This window comes from Hevea brasiliensis, chromosome 5, assembly GCF_030052815.1.
Source record: "Hevea brasiliensis isolate MT/VB/25A 57/8 chromosome 5, ASM3005281v1, whole genome shotgun sequence".
NCBI classification, from domain to species: domain Eukaryota; kingdom Viridiplantae; phylum Streptophyta; class Magnoliopsida; order Malpighiales; family Euphorbiaceae; genus Hevea; species Hevea brasiliensis.
The window spans coordinates 78651970-78672808 of record NC_079497.1 but is presented as its reverse complement, the minus strand read 5'-3'; the positions used below and the strand labels follow the sequence as shown (position 1 = coordinate 78672808).

The following is a 20839-nucleotide window of genomic DNA, read 5'->3' as shown; positions in this document are numbered from 1 at the left end:
TTAACTAAATTTCATCCTCACACCTTAGAACACCTCTAGGCAGCAATTTGAAGGAGAAATAAAGGAGATTGACAAGCTCAAGTTTGGTTTCAAAAATGTTAGTGCTTATTCTACATTATTTTCTTGATTAATTCTTGGATTTGGTTTCTAAGCATGGGAAATAGCAAGAAGAATTGATAAAATTGGGTATGTATGCATAGGAGGAATTTTGGTTAGCCTAGGTATATGGAGAAAGTGATGTGTTTAATGAGATTTAAACTTGAATTTTAACTTAGGAGAGGTGTTAGATATGAAAAGTAAGTTAAATTTACATGTGGAGTATGAGATTGTGATTCTGAAGTTAGGGTTTAGAACCAATTTGGGGGAAATGATGTTATGATGCTTAATTGTGGATGTTGAGGTCAATTGTTGACCAATTGATGTGTGTTGGCTGCAATTTGAAGTTGGTAGTTGATGGAATTGAGCTATTAGAAGTGTTGTTTCTTTACTGGAATTTTTGAACCTTGAGTCCAGTACATAATTATGATCATAAGTAGAGTTGTGTTACTCTAATTGGTATGAGGCCAATTAGAGATGAAACCTAGGACAATTTACCATATTTTTCACGAAAAAACCCTGCCCAAAAAATTAACTTAAGTTGACCTAAAAATTACCTCAATCTGGGTAACACGCAAGCTGTCCCTGAAAAATGACTAAATGAACAATGTTTTTTTAAATGGTCATAACTCAGTATAGAAATGTCTAATTGACCTGAATTTTATATCAATAAAAAGCTTAGACAATTTACAAAAACTTTCATGAAGAACATCAAACCAAATTCTGATCATAACACAGCTGAATTGCTAACTAAATTCAGGGTATCAAAACTGCCAGAACCATTTCTGCCCAGAAATTCTGAGTAGATATCAATCCAGCCAGTCTTAAAGAAATTAACATAACTTGAGCTATAAAACTCTAAATGGAGTGATTCAAAAAGGAAATTAAAATAGAGACAATAAGGAACAACTTTGATGAAGAGAGTTTGGTCAAAATTTTACTGTAGCAATGACCAATGGAACAGTAAATATAAGGTATGAAATCTGAAAATTTGAAATAACATTAAATGAGTTTTGAAATTGAATTTACAACAAATGCCAACATGTGTAGAATGCAAAATGTGGTATGTTGGTGTTATTAGAACCAACTTACCTATTGGGTATAAAAAATTCAACATTTTGGTTGACTAGTAAAATTAATAGTAACCAATGAATACTAAATGCAAAGAATTACATAATTAAATTTTATAACATGCCCTAGTATGTCTAGTATGATTGGTTTGGATAGGTTGGCATGCCAATAGGGTTCTGTTAGCAGTACTGCATATGGTATTATGCCATTTTGTGATTTAGGGCATTTCATGCCATTCTGTGATATTATGGCCTATGACTATTCTGCTATACTTGATACACTTGGCCTTGTGCTCAATGACTATTATAGCTCATTCGTTATTCTGTTGCACACCTGGAGACACTTTATGACCGATGGTGTGATGGCCTAAGGTACTTAGTACACAGGGCCAGTTTACCCGTTTATCCAATCCGGTCAATTTATATAGGTTACTTGGGAAATTAAAATAAGTCTAAATAAATTATTATCAAATAACGATCATAAAAGTACTAGATACACAAAAATGTTAATAGTTACCAAAAATCTTAATTTGCATAAAATGACAACATAATATCTGCATATGTAATTATTTCAGTTTATTTTTATTTTATATTGGCACCACTAAGTTTTATGCTTAGCGCGTCGCTGTTTGCAACGCGTAGGTATTGAAGACACAGAGCGAGAACCCAGCAGACGCCAGACTGGATAAGAGTTAGATCTGCATTTTGGTGTCCAGTGTCACCTCGCATCTGCAGTGGTAGGACACTAGGCTAATAAATATTAGTTTTTGTTCTGTACATTTGAAACTTATGTAATTATGTATTAATATAATTCTCTATAAATTGTGTTCATGAATAAAATTTGAGTATTTATTCATAAATTGAGTATGAGTATGATATGAATTGAATGAATGTAAATTGAGAAATGTTGGGATTATGTTGAATATAATTGGAGTTGGGAATATGATAAATTAATTGGGAGTGTTTTCTACAGGTTCCGAAAAACTGTTTTCTCCATTTTTAGTCGGCACTCTGCCTGATTTTCATTAAAAATTTTCAGAATTCCAAAATTAATTTATAATTTCAATAAAGGACATAAATGTTATAAATTTCACATATAAGCCTTTTGAATCAATGAAAATAAGAACTGTAAATTGAATTGAACTAGAATATAATATGATGCTTCGGCACACTGTGTGGCATGTCTTGCTCGGCTACACTGTAAACAAATAAGGGGTGTCACATTTAGTGGTATCAGAGTACGATTTAGGCATTTATGGGTCTAGATAGAGTACATACCATTGCATTACATTTGTAAGTGTTGAGGTGACACTGATGCAGATCTGTTGTTTTTTATTATTTTGATTAGGATATGGACCCGACTTCAGAGAGGGCAGTCAAGGATGAGGTGGAGAGTCATGCTCCACTCGCTGCTAAGACTGGAGGTAAGGGGGAACCTGTTCCACCAGCACCAGAGGTGCTTGCACAGCCTCCACAAGCTATGTTTCAGCAAATAGCAGAATTTTTCAAATAAATGGCTGGAGTTATGCCACCACTGCCACCTCCACAGTAGAAGTCTCACTTGGAAAAGCTTAGAAAATTTACAGCTGTGGATTTCCTAGGTAAAAAAGAAGATGACTCGGTGGCAGCTGAGAACTAGTTAGACATAACCATAAGGGTACTTGGGAGTGTTTTCCACAGGTTCTGAAGAACTGTTTTTCCCATTTTTAGCGAGTGCTCTGCTGGATTTTCATTAAAAATTTTTGGAATTCCAAAATTAATTTATAATTTCAATAAAGGACATAAATGTTATAAATTTCACATATAAGCCTTTTGAATCAATAAAAATAAGAATTGTAAATTGAATTGAACTAGAATATAATATGATGCTTCGGCACTCTGTTGCATGCCTTGCTCGGCTATACTGTAGATGGATAAGAGGTGTCACAATACAAGTTTCGGCTATCGAACCTCTGGATTTCGACAGTCGAACCTGAGAATTTCTAGAATTTTCAAATAAAAAATCTGCAGATCACTTCTCCCATTAATACCCAAACTAATTTCAAAGTTCTAAAATGCAACTCCATCATATATATATATATATATATATACATCTCTAAGGCCCAGAACAACTAGAAAATATACTTAATGTCCACATACATTCATCAAAACTTAAATTCTAGTTTTCCCCAAACCCAACATAGCATAAACTTTCAAAAACTTAACTTAAAATAACTTTTCATAAAATTAAAGCTTTAGAAATCTAATTCCTCATCAACTCTCTTAGATCTACCCATGGATTAAGAAGAGAAGAAGGTTACCTCTTTTCTTGGAGCTTGGAGGTGAGAGAACCAAACTTCAAAACTTAAATCTACTCTTTCACACTTCTAAATGGAAAAATCCACCTCTGGATCTTTAAAAACTTAAAGAAATCTTTTCAAAGAGCTCTTTGTATGCCTCAAAGTTGAGAGGGAGAGGAAATAAAGAAAACCCAACTGTTTTGAGTAAGAAATAAACTGAGTTCCCTCCTTGTCGAGGGACTTTCAGCTACCGGAGTTGATTCTGCCTAAATGAGCATTTGAACTATAAACATGACTTCAGCTATTGAAAGTCTATTTTTTGGCTGCTAAAACTCCTTCTGCCCAAAACAACTAGTTTAAAACTTTTAAAGAACAAAACCCTTAAAATATTTTTTATTTTTAAATACATTTTGAACATTTTAAGCACACATACATGAACATATTTTCATATCTTACTATCACTCTGTTATCAGTGAAGTCTCAATCTTCACCAAAATATTCCGTCAAGGATAGATATTCTGACATTGAAAAATGGCGAGTATTATAATAATAATGGCTAGCATCCATGATTGAGCATCGTATTTGGATAATGGGAAGGGAGTTTACATAGAAAAGGAAAGTTGGGCATCGAATCTTGGTTTTTTTTTTCTTATTTTAATTAACATTGCAAATAATTTTAATTTTTATCAATACAAAATTAGTATTTTATTGTTAAAAAATAGAAAATTATTCTTTTATTTTTTACCAAAAATTGAGTTAATTTAGGCTTAAATAAAAAAATTTGAATTAATTTAAGTAAAAACATAAAAATAGACTTATTCGAATATAGACTGAAAACTTAGAAGCAAAATTAAGTATTTATTTTTATTAGGCCTACTTATACTAAAAAGCTAAATCTTTTTGGTCTTCTTTGATTTGATTCAATCGTTTTAATTTTGATGCAAAAATACAAATTTTCAAAGATTGAAAAAATTTATTCAATTATAAAAGTAAAATTTGAGAAAAGATGATGTGGCATGTCATATGATATTTTATTATTATTATTAAATGGTGAAATCCACAAGCCACATCACTTACATTATCTTTCTTTTTAACATCCAGATATACAAAATCATCAGTACAAATGCAACAGAATAAAAGGGAAGAGCAGGCAACGATATGGGATTACTCTTTATGGTGATTATCCTATTTCAAATTCACTCTTTATGGTGATTATCCTATTTCAAATTCATCTTCATCCTCTGCATGCATGCACATCCCTTACAAAATAATGCCTTTATTGCTATATCGATACTTCCTATCCCTTTCATTTATGTATATATTTTTAAATTTTTGTACTTTCAATTTTGAGCTACACAGTTATGATTCAATTTATATCAGATTATTTAATTTTATAATTAGATAATATTTGAAGGTGTATATTTTTATGCCAAAAATTAAATCGCAGGAAAAAGAAAGAAAGAAAATCCCTGCCCTTTTGGTATGACTGGAGCTCATTGTTATTATTATTATTATTATTATTATTATTATTATTATTAGGAAACTCTCTCTACTAAGTACATATGGGGGATAAAAGAGACAGACTTACCATCCCACCAACTTTTGATTCCTTTACACACTTTGTCCAACTTTTGATTCCTTTGCACACTTTGTTAATTGTTAAGGCATCGCACTTCACCAACCACCAACAACTATTAAAATACTTTATTCACTAGCACCCACACACGCGTAATGCACACTCGCCATCACCATTAGCCTACGTGCTAATTGGCCGACTCTTGTATATTTGTCGAGATGGCACATTTAAATTGGTCATTTTTTGACTTTCTCTCTCTCTCTCTCTCTCTCTCTCTCTCTTTAACAAATCCATTTCACCAACTCCCCATCTCTTATATATCAACACCTCTCCTACCATTTCTTTTGCTTAAAACATCTCAACCCCATCTTTTCTTCTCTCTCTCTTTCCTCAATATGGCTCTTCTTCTAATACCAATATCAATCCTCCTCCTCCTCCTCCTCTTAGCATACAAACTCTACTTCCGCATCCGCTTCAAACTCCCCCCCGGCCCACGCCCTTGGCCGATCGTCGGCAACCTCTACGACGTCAAGCCAGTTAGGTTCCGATGCTACGCCGAGTGGGCTAAGTCTTATGGTCCGATCATTTCAGTTTGGCTTGGTTCAACTTTAAATGTGATCGTTTCGAATACAGAATTGGCTAAAGAAGTGCTGAAGGAACATGATCAACAGTTAGCTGATCGGCATCGGAGTAGGTCAGCTGCAAAGTTTAGCAAAGATGGGCAGGATCTTATATGGGCTGACTATGGACCTCACTATGTGAAGGCTAGGAAAGTGTGTACACTTGAGCTTTTTACACCTAAGAGACTCGAGGCTTTGAAACCCATTAGGGAAGATGAGGTCACTGCCATGGTTGAATCCATTTTCAACGACTGCACCAATCCTGGTAATTTTCCTTTTTCCTTTTATATTTAGACATAATATATCCCATTTTTTCAAAATTCTTTACTTTCTGCTTTTTTTTTTTTTTTTTTCAATGGAAGTGATAGCTGGATTATACAATGAGAAAGAGGTAGTCTTGTCCTCTGCCTATATTAAAATTAAATAATTTTAAAATAGATAAATAAAAAATTAAACTTAAAACATTTTAATTGTCTTAATTTTAAAAAAAAAAAAAGTATGTGGAGAGAGAGTGGATCAATAATCGCATTCTACGCACATCACACGGTACTGGATCGCTTGGTGATGGTGACAAATGTGGCAGTCCAAATTGGAGGCTGTTTCAAAGTGAAAGCATTTCTAGGCATAGCATATTGTCTTGATCTGCCTCCAGCTCTGTAATATCGTATGGTTCAAAACCTTAGAGATCTGACGATCCTTGCTCTGAATTTAATATGGCAAATTATAGTGAATGTGTACATACATTGATAGTACACTTAAAATATATATATATATATATATATATATATATATTCTCCATTCATTTTTTTTTATTTTTATACATTTTATTTAAATTTTTTATTTCAAATTATTTATCATATTTAAAAAATTAAAAAGATTTAATTTTTTTTATTTATATTAAATATTATAATAAATATTTATATAATTTTTAAGTGAGATAAAAAAATTATTTAATTAATTATTAATAAATTTTTATAAAATTAAAATTATTTAATTATTTTTTTAATTATTAAGTAAAGTTATAAATAAAAATCATCAACGTGTAGTTTGGATATTTATATTAGTTTCTTAATGCGCACTTCAAGGGTTAGATTGACAAATAAAGTGCACAAATTTAGTTTGGATAGTTCTTGAAAAAATCTCACTTACTGAAGAAGATGGAAAACCAAAATTAGGTAACATTGGCCCACATATTTATTACAAATTATTTTATTTAAAATTTCATAATTTGAAAAAAAACTAAAAAATTAATATCATTGAACTAAAGTCAATATATTTTTTTATTTTTTTATAAATGAAACTTTTTAAATGATATGAATTAATTCAGAAGAGATGTTATATATTTTTTAATTATTTTTATAAAATTTTTAAGATATTTGTTATAAATTAAATCAGTTATGATTGGAACTTAAATTCAATTAGGATTTTTTTAAGAATTGTGCGGTGCAAGTTCCTAATCACTGACTTGTGTGTTTTCTTTTTTATTAAAAAAAAAAAAAAAGCCCTTGAATTTATAGATGGAAATATAATTGTTATGTTATTATATGTTATTAATGATTTTAATGTTGAATAAAGAATTTATCATTTGGTTCTTAAAATAGCCTAACCGTTAGCAAAGATATCAAAACTTTTTTTTTTTTTCATATTGCATATATTAAAAATGTTCTATTAAACGTGACATTAAAAGTATCAACTACCCACCAGAATTAAGTAATATTTTTTGAGTTGAATGTGAGTAATTCCAACCACATTTCACATGCAATTTATATCCGCCGTTAGGGTATTACTAAAACAGATCTTATTACCAATCTTAAAGACACTTCACTCTTTTTATGCTCTATGATGCACGTTATGCTTCGGCCTCATTAGAACTGGACCAATTGGGCCTGAGAACGGACCTATTTTCCATTCATTTGTTGTTGTTCTCTTGTTTTCTTCCTGTGCTTGTGCAATAAAAATGATTCTAAAACACAATGTACATCTAGAAACCAATGGCAAAAGTTTGCTAGTGAAGAAGTATTTGGGAGCAGTTGCATTCAACAACATAACAAGGCTTGCATTTGGTAAGCGATTTGTGAACTCGGAGGGCATAATTGACGAGCAAGGCCAAGAATTTAAGGCAATTGTGGCCAACGGTCTTAAGCTAGGTGCATCACTTGCCATGGCAGAGCACATTCCATGGCTTCGCTGGATGTTCCCACTAGAGGAGGAGGCTTTCGCCAAGCATGGTGCTCGAAGGGACCGTCTCACTCGAGCTATTATGGAAGAACATACACTTGCTCGCCAGAAGAGTGGAGGTGCCAAGCAACATTTTGTTGATGCATTGCTTACATTACAGGAGAAATATGACCTTAGTGAGGACACAATTATTGGACTCCTTTGGGTAAGTTTTAACTTTCATATTTTGTCAATAATGAAATTACGTAAAGTTTGGATTGAGAGAATTTAAATGTGGGAATCTGTTGTGTAGGATATGATTACTGCTGGCATGGACACAACTGCAATCACTGTAGAATGGGCAATGGCTGAGCTAATTAAGAACCCAAGGGTGCAACAGAAGGCTCAAGAGGAGCTAGACCGTGTCATTGGGTTCGAACGAGTGTTGACTGAGGCTGATTTCTCAAGTCTCCCTTACCTACAATGTGTGGCTAAAGAGGGACTAAGGTTGCATCCTCCAACACCGCTAATGCTTCCTCACCGTGCCAATTCTAATGTCAAGATTGGTGGCTATGATATACCTAAGGGATCAAATGTTCTTGTAAATGTATGGGCTGTAGCTCGTGATCCAGCAGTCTGGAAGAACCCAGAAGAGTTTCGACCGGAGAGGTTCCTCGAGGAGGATGTTGACATGAAGGGTCATGATTTCCGGCTACTTCCATTTGGTGCTGGGAGGAGGGTGTGCCCTGGTACACAACTTGGTATCAATTTGGTCACGTCTATGTTAGGTCACTTATTGCACCATTTTCGTTGGACACCACCTGATGGTGTGAAGCCAGGGGAAATTGATATGTCAGAAAATCCTGGATTGGTCACATTCATGAAAACCCCATTACAAGCAGTGGCAACCCCTCGGCTGCCTTCAGAATTGTACAAACGTGTGGCTGTGGAAATGTAATTTGGTAAAATTCCTGTAAACTAATTTGTGTTTGCGCTTCGCATTTGAACCTTAAAAAGAATTGGAAACTATTGGTCAAAACCCAAATAAAGACGATGTGATATGGAATTTTTGTTTGTTACTTTAATGAATAAACTCTTATTTGTAGTACTTTTGCAGTAGATTTGCAGTGCTTTCTCTTATTGACATTTTTTCATATATTTTCTTCGAACCTTTGACTAACTTCAATTATCCAAAAAAACTGCTTAAACAAAATGAAATGTTGTTTTTTTAAGATTGATGTCTAAGGATTTAATGGGAAATGCCATTTTGAACGTTTAACTAAAAATTAAAATCACTATTTTTTGTAACTTACCATATATATATATAGCAAAAGAAGTAGGATGATTCTTACTATTTTGGTCCCTCGTGATTTCTGTTTTGAATTGACGGCAATACAATTATCTTTTGGTTTCGATTGGAATCATACATACAGACTAATATCAAATCGTAAATTATTTCCAGTTCAATTGAAGTTCAATGAATGAGAAACCATAATCGACTGATTCAAATCATTGAAAAGCTGACTGATTCTGATTCGGCTCTAGACTTAAAACAAACCTTGGCCACCTTTATATACAGCCCTTTGCCACCTTTATATGCATGTCTTTTCACCATTAGATTATTAACCTGACTGTTTTCCTTAATTAAGGTCGTGATCGAAAACTTATGTACCATAGAACTCCATTGGATGATAAGACCGTTGATGGCTTGTGGCTTAGAAAAACTTATTATGAATAATCAAGGGACAAGGACACAACAAGAGGTTGGAACGTAAACAAACCGAGTCGAACTGAGTTTTAAGAGTTTAGGTTTAGTCCATTAAATATTTCTTTCGAGCTCAAACTCAATTTGTGTTAACTCTAGGCTCATATCTATAGGCTCAAGCTGGCTCATTTAAAAAACGAGCTCTAAATGAGTTGAATCAAATCGAATTTTTTAGCAAACTGAGTTTCAAGTAGTTCAATTTATTCACAGAGTGAGCTTTAGGTTTATGGTTATAAAGTTTAAATAATGTAATTTTGATTAACTCTCATATTAAAAAATAACTTAATCTATATGTGTATGTGTGTGAAGGGAAAGGGAAAATATTAAATTTGCCCAAAATGTCATTCATTATTTATATTATTTATAATTTTTTTATTTAAAGTAAATATATTAGAATTTATATAAATTTAAATTCTTATCTTACTTGCATTTAATTTTGATTCATAATAAAATTTAATAAAAAATAATTAACTAAAATGAGAAATTCTTGTTTTCTATAAAAAGAAATTACATGATTAATTTGTTGTTATTTAAAAAATTTTAATTTAATTAGTTATGTTGATTTTTATTAAAATATAAATTTTATTTTATTTACAAATTTTTAATTAGAATTACGGTTTGTGCACTATATGAACATGAAACGTAAATATAACTGCACTATAAATTTAAATATTTTTAATTTTTAATAAAATCTAATAAATTAATTTAATAAATAGATATACTATTTACAAAAGGAGTTCTTACCTAGATAAAATTCTATATACAAAAATTTTTTATAAATTATAATTTTAAACTTAGTCATGTTTATTTATTTTATAACTAATTATTCCTTTTAAATTGTAGGCCCTATTAGACAATATTAAACATTTTAAATGATATTAACTGTTTTAATAGCTCTTAGTCATTTTACTCGTCGTTAGATATTACCTGTTAGTAGTTAGCTATTTGATTTAAAGTAAAAATATTCAGTAAAAATAGATATTTGATTAGCTGTTAAATGTAAAAATAATTGTATCATCTTGTTAACTCTAATTAAAAAAATTCTCTCAACCTCTATAAGTTAGAAATAGTAACTTATAATAAACTACTTTCTCAATCTTTAAACACCACTATAAATACTATGTCATCGAACAGTATAAATAATAGAGGTAGTATTTTGATTATAGTCAAAATATTAAACGTTACCTTGAAAAAACTGTTGTCAAAGTGATTTTATGGAATATACACAATAAACAAAAAAAAAAATTAAGATCAAATTCATATATCATATATGTTACTAGAATATGAGGTGATTATGTTTATATACGTTTTTATAGTTTTAACCTAAAATTAATAGTATATACATGTGTATTTTTTATAGCACTGGGTCTTTTGAATGTGGTTTATACCCGTTACTCTTAATTAAATTTATTTTTGTTATTTTCTTTAATATGATCATAAGATCAAAATTTATCGTTTCAATCTAAATAGTAATAAAATTAAACAAATAAAACAGAAATAAGTAATAACTAAATTTAAATAATGAAAATAAAAATATTAGAATAATAATTACCTTTTAATAATAATTATAATGTCTCTTTTATTCTCACATTTAGTTTTATATGTTAATTTGAGATGAAAAACTATACCCAAAAAATCTATATAAAAATTATTAAATCAATATAATTAGATATAATATAAGTTAATTTTACCATTTAAAAGGGGAAATATATATATATATATATATATATATATATATATATATATATATATATTAAGATTTATTTGTTAATTAATATGGAAATATTTTTAAAATTATATATAAAAAAATTAAATTACGAGTATGAACAACGTGTGTAGTTACACACATTACTAAAAAAACTAATATTCATAAAAAAATTAAATTTAAATTACAAATAATTATATTTAATAATACATTTTTATATTGATTATATCATAATTTTAAATAATATATTATTTTTAAAATATTTTTAAATAAAATAATAAATATTTATAATATAATAAAATATAATAACTAATATAAATAATTTTACAAACGAGCCTGTTCACAAGTCTACTTGACAAGTCTGCTCATGAATCAGCTCGCAAGTTTTAACGAGCCAAATGTTATTAAGCTCGGGCTCCATTTACAGCTCTTCCTAGAGGCTAGAAGATCTTCAGGGACGTTTTGTGTTCAAAGAAGTGTTAGCTCTGCATTTCATGAATTTGGTGATGCGGTGACTCACCCATGGAAACTGAAATTTAGAAATTCGAGTATAAAATTGAGAAAAAAAAATGCTTACAGCAGGTGTAATTTTATAATTTTCATCAAATAGCAAGACAATTTCTAGTAAAATACAATAACTACTGAGATTATACTAAAAGACATGATTTTATGAACTAATGTGACATGATTCTCATAAACCACCTAAACCAGACTGAACAATCCAAGCCAACAAACGGAATACAAAAACATAAGTTGCTTTTATAACAGTCAATATCTGTTCTCCTCTAGAGCATTCACACGTACAAATGTGATTTACAGGGCAACTCACAGAAGAAATACTCTTCAGGTATCAATATTTACAGATCCAAACATGAAATAAGCATAATCAAGTCATGTCTTTATCGTTCTCTATGATAATGTAACAGGTAGCAAGATCAAGCCACACCTTTATAACATATTGTAGCATCTAGTTCAAATAGAACTTTCCTTCCTTGTCTTTAGTTACTTCAACCCCAAAATTCTCTTCTTTAATTCCCCTCCTTACTTTCAGAAGCAGATCAAATTTGGCATAGTCTTTAATTAGCTGCAAAACCATATCAAGCAAGCTCATAAGAAAAGCCTTCCAAATTTGCCAAAAGAACGAGAAGTACCATCCCAAGAGAGAATTACAGCTAAAAGCCTTCCAACTTTGCCTACTGAACAATAAGTACCATCCCAAGAGAGAATTACAGCTAACTATGCAAACTAATAAATGCCAACCTTGGCTTTAGCTTTAAGGATCTGCATGAGTTCATATGGGGACAATGAATTGGATCTCTGCTGGATGAACTTAACAGCATGATTTGCTGCATCTTGGACCTCAGGATCTTTTGTTGGCACTGCTCGCCATCCTGATCCATGACCATCTGGTTGCAGGAGTGTACAACTTATCACTACTACTCTTTCAAATACCCTTAATGTTAGATGTTATATTTGAAGTCAAAGTTAAAAATAGGACTATGTAGCAAGTAGTTTAGACTATGTTTCCAGGGAATGAAGATGATGGCATTGGCCTATTAGGATACAAACACTAACTTGTTTTTCACTTGCATGAGTATATCATGGTTCTTACAGTCATATAATACAGAATGTGAACTATATAATACAGAATCCCTTCCAAATAATAAACCATCATTAGGAAAACAACATAATAAGCATGAAGGTGCAAGGTGCATTAAGGCACAAAGGGTACCTAGGGCCAAGATACATGGCACAAGCACACACCTAAGAGATGTGAGGAACACGAACACTTGAATAATGCTTTCAAGTTGCTAGTTATAAGTGAATAGTAAAATGTTCAAAAATTCAAAATAAAACACAAATAGATTCAATGCTACAAAGAAAATAACTACTATGATTCTAAGATTAGTTCAGCACATGTCTTGTGCTCACTAGAGTGAAAGAAATCACAAACACACAGGATCACAATAGCAAACTCTAAATTCCATACTCAAACTATGTCTGCACTCCAAAGATGACTAGTAAATTAGTTCAAGAAAAAACCGGTGTACTTACAAGACTACAAAAGAACATAGTTCAAAAGAAATAAAAAATATCACAATAGCAAACCCCAAAACCTAGTTTCCAAATTATTCATATTAAAATAATAGCACTATTCATCATCATCATCATCAAGTAAAAGATCATCTTCATCTTCTTCCCATCATTACAATAAAGGCCCTCAGCAGTTCCTCCATCCATATCTTCTAAGTTAGTCCATTTCCTCTACCATCAAACTAATCAACAATCCCGACAGATGAGTTCATTAGGAGAGAGAGAGAGAGAGAGAGAGAGAGAGAGCACCAAAATTTGGGTTAGAACACCAACTAATAGTATTGATATTCACCAGTTAATAGTTGAGTTTGTACTTATTTTTATTGACACAGAAAATACTGTCCAGTTGCTAAAACTAAATCACAAAGGCATACAGTGAAATCAATGCAGGATATAAGTGAAACCAACTAATTGGGAATTAACAATTGACATCTCTCATGCCCAAACAGCTACAGATAGGCAGCCTATAAGGTGCACTTAATGGTTACCTTCATGCACATCTTGCAGATGGAATATGGCATGAGACCACCTAAGGTGTGTGCCATAAGCAGTGATGGATGCAAAAATTCAATTTAGGAGGTCCAATTAAAACATGAACCTTTTCCCTCATATCAAGTGGATAACTCGTTATGTTAGGTCACAATCTTGAATTAGAAGGTTTTCCATAGCAACCTTAAGTTACTCAACAATCAATTGCTTAGATGTTGATTGAATAAGTTGATTGACCAATGATTATAATACTGCAATGGTTGATATTTTTTTATAGAATCATTCCATAACTATAAAAATAAAATTAAACATTTAATGAATATAGAGACAAAAATAAACATCTTAATTTTTTAAACAAAATTGGCTTACTAAAATTTAAATGGATTTGTTGTTAATTCAAAACTACATTGAATGTTTAAAATATGAATTATTGAATCTCAAAACTAATTATTTCAAAACAATCATGAAAAGCAAAATTCAAATAAAATTATAATTTAAATGAGAAAGTTCTAACTTCTAATATTATGAAAGAGAAAAAATTTTTTTCTAATCTAAGTTTGAAGAAAATCCAGTACGATAGATATTTCAATAATAGCAATGAAATTATCAAATTGATGAAAAAAAGGATACAATAACTGTGCTAGACTTCCCTTCGATGATCTTATCCTATAATTTAAATTTCAAAGAACATAAGTTGAAAATTATGAATTTGTTGGAAGAAGAAACCAGTAAAAAGAATTGATGGAGAATAAGAAGCCACGATTCAATGATGGCCTGGAGTTTCTTTTTGGAAAGAGGGTTTGTGTTTCACTGTTGGTATCTTTTTTTCAATAGGACAGTAAAGAATTTGGGGTTTTTTTATAAAATTACTAATAAATTCATAAAAACTTTTAAAATACTAGGTCCAATGCCCCATCAAAATTTGACTGGCTGTAATAGAAAATATTGATTTTTTAGTAAATATCATTACACCACTAAAAAAATTTTAAATCTCAGGGAGCCCATTGCCCCCCTTGGCCCATACATGGATCTGTCCCTGGTAAGGCTAGGTGCATTTGGGGCCTAACCTGACCAAGGCACACATTAAAAATTATGATAATAAGAAGCAGCATCCCAATAACATGACGATGATGTCAAGGAGGAAGTGGGGGATGAGGATAAAGAGCCATCATTAAAACAATAAAAGCTAGAGTAGCAAATTTAGTTCATAACCATTTCCATTAAGGCACAATAACAGGCACATGTCCATGTTAATACAAACATCCTTGGTAGCTAAGGTCCAATTCTGAACTTAATTCTGCCCCCTTCACTTCTCAGGGGAATATGGTTTTGAAGTTGCTAATGCATTCCAGAACAAGTCTCAAGGCACTAGGAAAAGAAAACATGAGAGATAAACACTATACAATCTGGCACATAGATATGAGCTTGACAGTTCAACAAAGGACATGGAAAATCACAAAAACTTGAACGTGGAAAGTGTTTTTTTACCCTTTTTTGTTTTTATTTTTTATTGTATTCAGAGATTTGTTTGATTAGACTTTCTTGTGGAGTAATGATGGATTATACAATTATGGAACTCATTGCTACAGAAAGCTTTTTGACACACAAGTGAATAACACCTCATACTTCTATTTATCTTTTAGGCAAGTAAACATGCATTCTCAAATAATATTTAATGTGAGTGTAAAACAAGTGTACATGTCTTTATGTCCTCGAATATCTAACACATAAATTTAAAAAATAAATAAATAAAGATGTGTCCTGCAGATCAAAAGCATCATCACGCATCATTCTCACTACAAACTAATCATGCTGAGTCATATGAGAAAAAAGAAATTCAACTAAACCATCAATTTGCAACTGTTGATATCATCATATTATAATTTGCACTCTTTCACTTTGAAATAAAATAAGAGACTGCAAAGTTTCTGAAGGAATTTGAGCAGCTAAAGATCTCCTCAAAATTTTATTATTTTCAGATGAATCTTCACTTAAGTATATTGAAATCTCATGCCCCTCACTTAAACAGAAAATTTGAAAGTTTAATAAAGCATCTTCATCTGTCAACTATAATCCAAGGGAATCAAGAAATTTTGAGAAAATAACATCACAAGGAAGAGAGAGAGAGAAGAGAGGGGGGAGGGGGCGCTAAATTACAAATATCACTTGATATATGTAAAATAATAGGACATTTCTTTCTCTTATCAAATCAAAACTCCTTGGCATTAAAAATATATTAAAAGCAATGCTTACCCATACCTATGCTAATTATTAGTGCGTTTCATCACAAATACTGGACAAATTATTATTAAAATAATCACAAAAGAAAATCAACATCAATATTAGGTTTATCATAATCGTCACAATTCTTAATGCAAACAATTGGAATCGCCTATGGCAATGGTAACAACAATTTGTAAGTACCATACATACATCAAATATTCAGCATAATTGTATGATGATGCATTGAGGTTAGCCCATTACCTTGTGTCACTCCAAGGTCTGAAGGAGTAAGGGAAAGATCACTTTCAGCATGTTTGAATTCCTCCAATTGTTTGAAGTTCATCCATGGCTTCACCCATACTTTAGCTTCATACATCTTCTTATGACCACCATCAATTGCTTCCAGAGTAAGATAGTATAGCTTGCCAGCAACTACCTGTTCTTTGGCCTTCAGAGCCCTTACAAATTCAAGAAGAGCATTCTGCAGTAATCCACCATCATCAGAAACATCAAGACATTGCAGGAATATATATTAACAAAACTAAAAACGAAGGAAATTTAAGATTACAAGGAAAAAAGAGGTCAAGTATTCTGTCAATGTCATTGTTCATTTTCTCAATTCTTTTAATAATAAATGCAACGCAGTACTTAGACCAAAATAAAAAAAAAAAAAAGTAACCCAGTAATTGTTAGCAGTAGATATGTCAAAAAAACAGCTAAATCCCTACGAAGATGAAATCTATCAAAGAACAACAGTGCAATTGAGATTAAGCAGCTAAAGAAATATATATTAGGGACGATACTAGAGATTTTGGTACAAAAGAAAAGAAATTTTGAAATTAATTCCGGCGGATTCTGTTGAAATCACCTTCGAAAAAAACAACACAGGAAAATAAAAAGGAATGGAAATAAAAGATTAAAAAAGAACCTGTCTCTTGTTGTGTTCTTGGACAGCAAATCTCGCGAGGCTTTCAATCTCCACGCTGTTTTGAAAGCCCATGCAATCATTAGAGTCTCCAGTAATCATCACCTTTTGTAGATTCAATTGTCTGCAATGACCCAAATAAAAGAAATACGCCCAACCCAGAACAAAAATACTCAAAAATATTGCAGAAAACCTATTCATCACCATGATAAGAAAAAGTTAAATTTCCAGCTTCTGTATTCTCTCTTTTCTTCTTTAAAAAGCGATGGATTGCTTCGGAAGGTATTTATTTGGTTTTTCCGTTGCGTGATGAGTAAGTGTACAATGACTTGATTTTGAATGTCTGTTGGCTAGCTGGCCCCGTATTACCAAAGCAGGTGGGAAAAACATAAAACAAGCTTTAAAGTTGCAGCTGGTAAGTGCCTGCTTGCATTTTTAATATTATATATTTAAAAAAATAATTTTTTTAATAATAATATTATATATTTAAAAAAAATAATTTTTTCGATAATAATTTCAACAGTAATACTAAACAGACTCTATTAATATTTAGTTAAGTTTTACATAATTCATTTAAAAAGAATTCATTAAAATAAATTTCAAATTTTGATATTAGATAAAGAATTTAATTAAATTTCATATAATCTATATTTGGTATAATTTTAAAATTGAAATTCATTTGTTTATTTTAAACTACCCTTAAGAGTAAAATTTTAAAAATTATAATTTTTTAAAAATTTTTTAAGTAGTTTATTCTTAGCCGGTCTCAAACCCGAATAAATGAGGAGGGTTGCGGTAAGTGACAACCTGTAACAGCCTCAATTCCGTATATTCTACTGTTTCGGTGACCAGTGTCGGTTCGGACAGCTAAAACGTCTGGAAAAATATTTAAACTAAAGTGAGGAACCATAATTAACTTAAATATTAATAAGAAAAATTTTAAAAAAATTTTAGAAATAAAATACAATCAGGTTAAAATGAGTCGGTGCCCTAACGATGGATAACCCAGTAGGAAGTTGCGGTTCTCGCAACTAGGAGCCCTAGACTAGAGAGAAAATTTATAAAATAATTTTTGGGACTCCAGAGAAGGTTTATTGAGGTTTTTAAGGCATTAGAATACCAAGAAAATACTTAAAAAAAATTTTCAGTCGGTATAGACAATTTTGGTCTATTAAGCCAAACGGAGGGTATTTTAGTTATTTCGCCTTCAGAGATGATTTTTGGCTGACTTGTCCAGTTGAGTAAATAATTATTATGACATAAAATGTGAATAAATATTGCTAAAAAGTAAATTGAAAATGAGTAAAAAAGAAAAAAAGAGAAAATGAGATAAAAGGCCAATTATGACATCACTATGTGTCATTAAACTATTACCACCAATTACAATTAACCAAGCTCACTGAAAACAAATAAAAAGATATAAAATAAACAAAAGACATCAGCCATCTTCTCCCTCATCAACCAGCCGAAACACTCCCCTCCACCCATTCCACTATTGAAGCTCCACTAAAGCTTCACTTCACACCAAACCTCACCGTAAAATCACTCAAGTCCTGCACTAAATTTGATCCTCACACCTTGAATCACTACTAGGCAGCAAGAAGAGGAAGAAAAGAGGAAATTTTGTGAAGGGAGAAATTCTGCTCCAAGTGGTTAATGTCCAACTCTTACTACTTTTGGTTTAGTTCATGTTTAATGGCATGAAATGAGTAGGAAATATAAGAAAACAAAATAAAAATGTGTGTGTGTGCACCCTAAAAATTTCGATAGCTAGGGTTGGTTAGGGTTTGGTGATTTTTTTTTATAGCAAAGTGGTTATGAGTTGCCTTTGGTATGAGATGAGTGATTGAATAGGTTTGTATAAATTAAATGCAAGTGGAATGCATGAAAGAACTTGAAAAATGTGGACACTTGAACAACATTAGGGTTTGCTCATATAATTGTATGTTAACTTTTGTAATGGTCAATTAGTGACCATTTGAATATGTGTGAGAAGGAATTGAAGTGAGTAAGGATGTTGGAGTTGAGTTTAGGCATGCTGCCCTTAGTAACCTGCAGGACTAGTTATGAGTCCAGCAGGTTTGGGCAGCCATAAATGGAGTTGTATAGGTTCAATTGGTACAAGGCTAATTGAAAATGAAACTAGACACACAATGACACAACTTTGGTGAAGAAACCCTGCCCAGAAAATCAAACCAAGTTGACCTAAAAATTACCCTAATCCGAGTGACTTGCATTCTGCCTGGGCAAAATGACCAAATAAATAGTGTTTATTCATTTAGTCATAACTCAGTGTAGAAAGGTCCAATTGACCTGACATTTTACCAGCAGAAAGCTGAGACATAGACCTACAACTTTCATGAAGAAACTAAACCCAAATTTTGATCATAACATATTCAAAAATAGACCTGCAATCAGTGTACAAAACACTGCAGATTTGGTTCTATCCAGAAAATCTGAAAAGTTTGCAATCCGGCCAGTTATGGTATTTAGGCCATAACTTGAGCTACAAAACTCCAAATGGAGTGATTCAAAAAAATAAATGTAACTAGACACAATAAGGAACAACTTTCATGAAGATAACTTTGTCAAATTCCTACTGTACAAATGACCAATGGAATAGTAAACATAATGCTTGAAATATGAAAATTGGGAATAACTAACACTAAGCTTAGAAATGGTATTGGCAACCAATACCAATAACTTTAGAATCCAAAATGTGGCATGTTGGGAATATTAGAACCAATGTACCTATTGTCTATGCAAAAGTCAATATTTTAGTTTGCTAATGAAATAAATAGTAACACATAAACTTAAATTTTAAGAATTGTAAAATTTAAAAGTGTAACATGCCCTAGTACACCTAGTAAGATTGGTTTGGATAGGTTGGCATGCCAATAGAGTTCAGTTAGCAGTACTTCACATGACATTATGCCATTCTATGATTTTATGGCTTTTAGCTTGTGACACCCCTTACCCGTCTACATTGTAGCCGAGTAAGATTTGTCACACAGTGTACTGGAACACCATATTTTATTTTAACTATTTTTATTCTTCCTTAATTTATTTCTTCATTGTTATGAAGTGCAATTTGTCAAATTTACCTCATTTGAGTCATTTGTTAAAATTATAAATTTATTTGAGATTCCGAAAATTTTATAGAAAATCCGGCAGTGTATCGGCTAAAAATGGAGAAAACAGTTTTTTGGAACCTGTGAAAAATACTTCCAATACAATTTCAATAATTTCCAAACTCCATTATATCAACAAAGTCTCAATATTTCTCAACGATACTTCTATTTCTCATTCATTCATTTCACATGATATTTATATACAAGTCATAAATAAATACTCAAATTTTCATTTATAAACACAAATTATAAATATTTACATTAATACCAAAATATATTACATAAGTCTCAACTATACATGAGAAAATAAAAGTTTGATTACAAAATATCAAAATGAAACCTAGTGTCCTACCAATGCACTGAAGTTTGTGAGGTGACACGGATACTATGCAGAACTGTAGATGGCCACCCAGTTTGTGGTCTACTGGGCTCTCTGTTGGTCTCTCTAGAACCTACGCGTGGCAAAAAACAACACGCTAAGCAATAATGCTTAGTGGTGCCAATAATAAAATAAAAAGAACTAAAAGAAAATAAATATGCAGTAAATGTATTGATGTCTCATGTAGACAAATTTTTGATAATTATTTGTAGTCTTATTTATTTGGTACTTGTTATATTCATTATTTCATTAAAGTTATCAATTTTCATTTTTTGTTGCCCAAGTAACCTATACTGGATGACTGGACTGGATAAACGGGTAAACTGACAC

General features: G+C 31.4%; 2 protein-coding genes across 3 annotated transcripts; one reads left to right on the top strand and one right to left on the bottom strand.

Annotated features, from left to right (window-relative positions):
- The first annotated feature begins 5311 nt into the window (after nt 1-5311).
- On the top strand, nt 5312-8906 carry LOC110668477 (cytochrome P450 98A2). The gene is made up of 3 exons (XM_021829736.2): nt 5312-5906; nt 7627-8024; nt 8112-8906. The coding sequence occupies exons 1-3, from the start codon at nt 5417-5419 to the stop codon at nt 8754-8756; spliced, it is 1533 nt and encodes a 510-aa protein (XP_021685428.2). The 5' UTR covers nt 5312-5416; the 3' UTR covers nt 8757-8906.
- Nucleotides 8907-12007: 3101 nt separating this feature from the next.
- Nucleotides 12008-17382, bottom strand: LOC110668482 (cysteine proteinase inhibitor 12). Of its 2 annotated transcripts, none has more exons than XM_021829754.2 (4): nt 17003-17382; nt 16336-16555; nt 12529-12674; nt 12008-12352 (listed from the first exon to the last, which is right to left on the bottom strand). In XM_021829754.2, exons 1-4 carry the CDS (start codon nt 17204-17206, stop codon nt 12236-12238), a joined length of 687 nt encoding a protein of 228 aa, XP_021685446.2. In that variant the 5' UTR covers nt 17207-17382; the 3' UTR covers nt 12008-12235. The 2 variants fall into 2 exon arrangements, with proteins under 2 accessions (XP_021685446.2, XP_021685441.2); XM_021829749.2 differs by having other exon boundaries at nt 12529-12704; nt 17003-17372.
- Between the last annotated feature and the right edge of the window lie 3457 nt (nt 17383-20839).

Excerpts from the sequence above, each read along its gene's own strand:
- LOC110668477 (XM_021829736.2), top strand. The coding sequence starts at position 5,417 with ATGGCTCTTCTTCTAATACCAATATCAATCCTCCTCCTCCTCCTCCTC. Across the intron at positions 5,907-7,626 it reads CAACGACTGCACCAATCCTG|AAACCAATGGCAAAAGTTTG; the intron begins GTAATTTTCCTT and ends ATGTACATCTAG. Across the intron at positions 8,025-8,111 it reads CAATTATTGGACTCCTTTGG|GATATGATTACTGCTGGCAT; the intron begins GTAAGTTTTAAC and ends TCTGTTGTGTAG.
- LOC110668482 (XM_021829749.2), bottom strand. The coding sequence starts at position 17,206 with ATGGTGATGAATAGGTTTTCTGCAATATTTTTGAGTATTTTTGTTCTG. Across the intron at positions 12,705-16,335 it reads AGACCTTGGAGTGACACAAG|TAGTGATAAGTTGTACACTC; the intron begins GTAATGGGCTAA and ends TTGAAAGAGTAG. Across the intron at positions 12,353-12,528 it reads TCCTTAAAGCTAAAGCCAAG|CTAATTAAAGACTATGCCAA; the intron begins GTTGGCATTTAT and ends ATGGTTTTGCAG.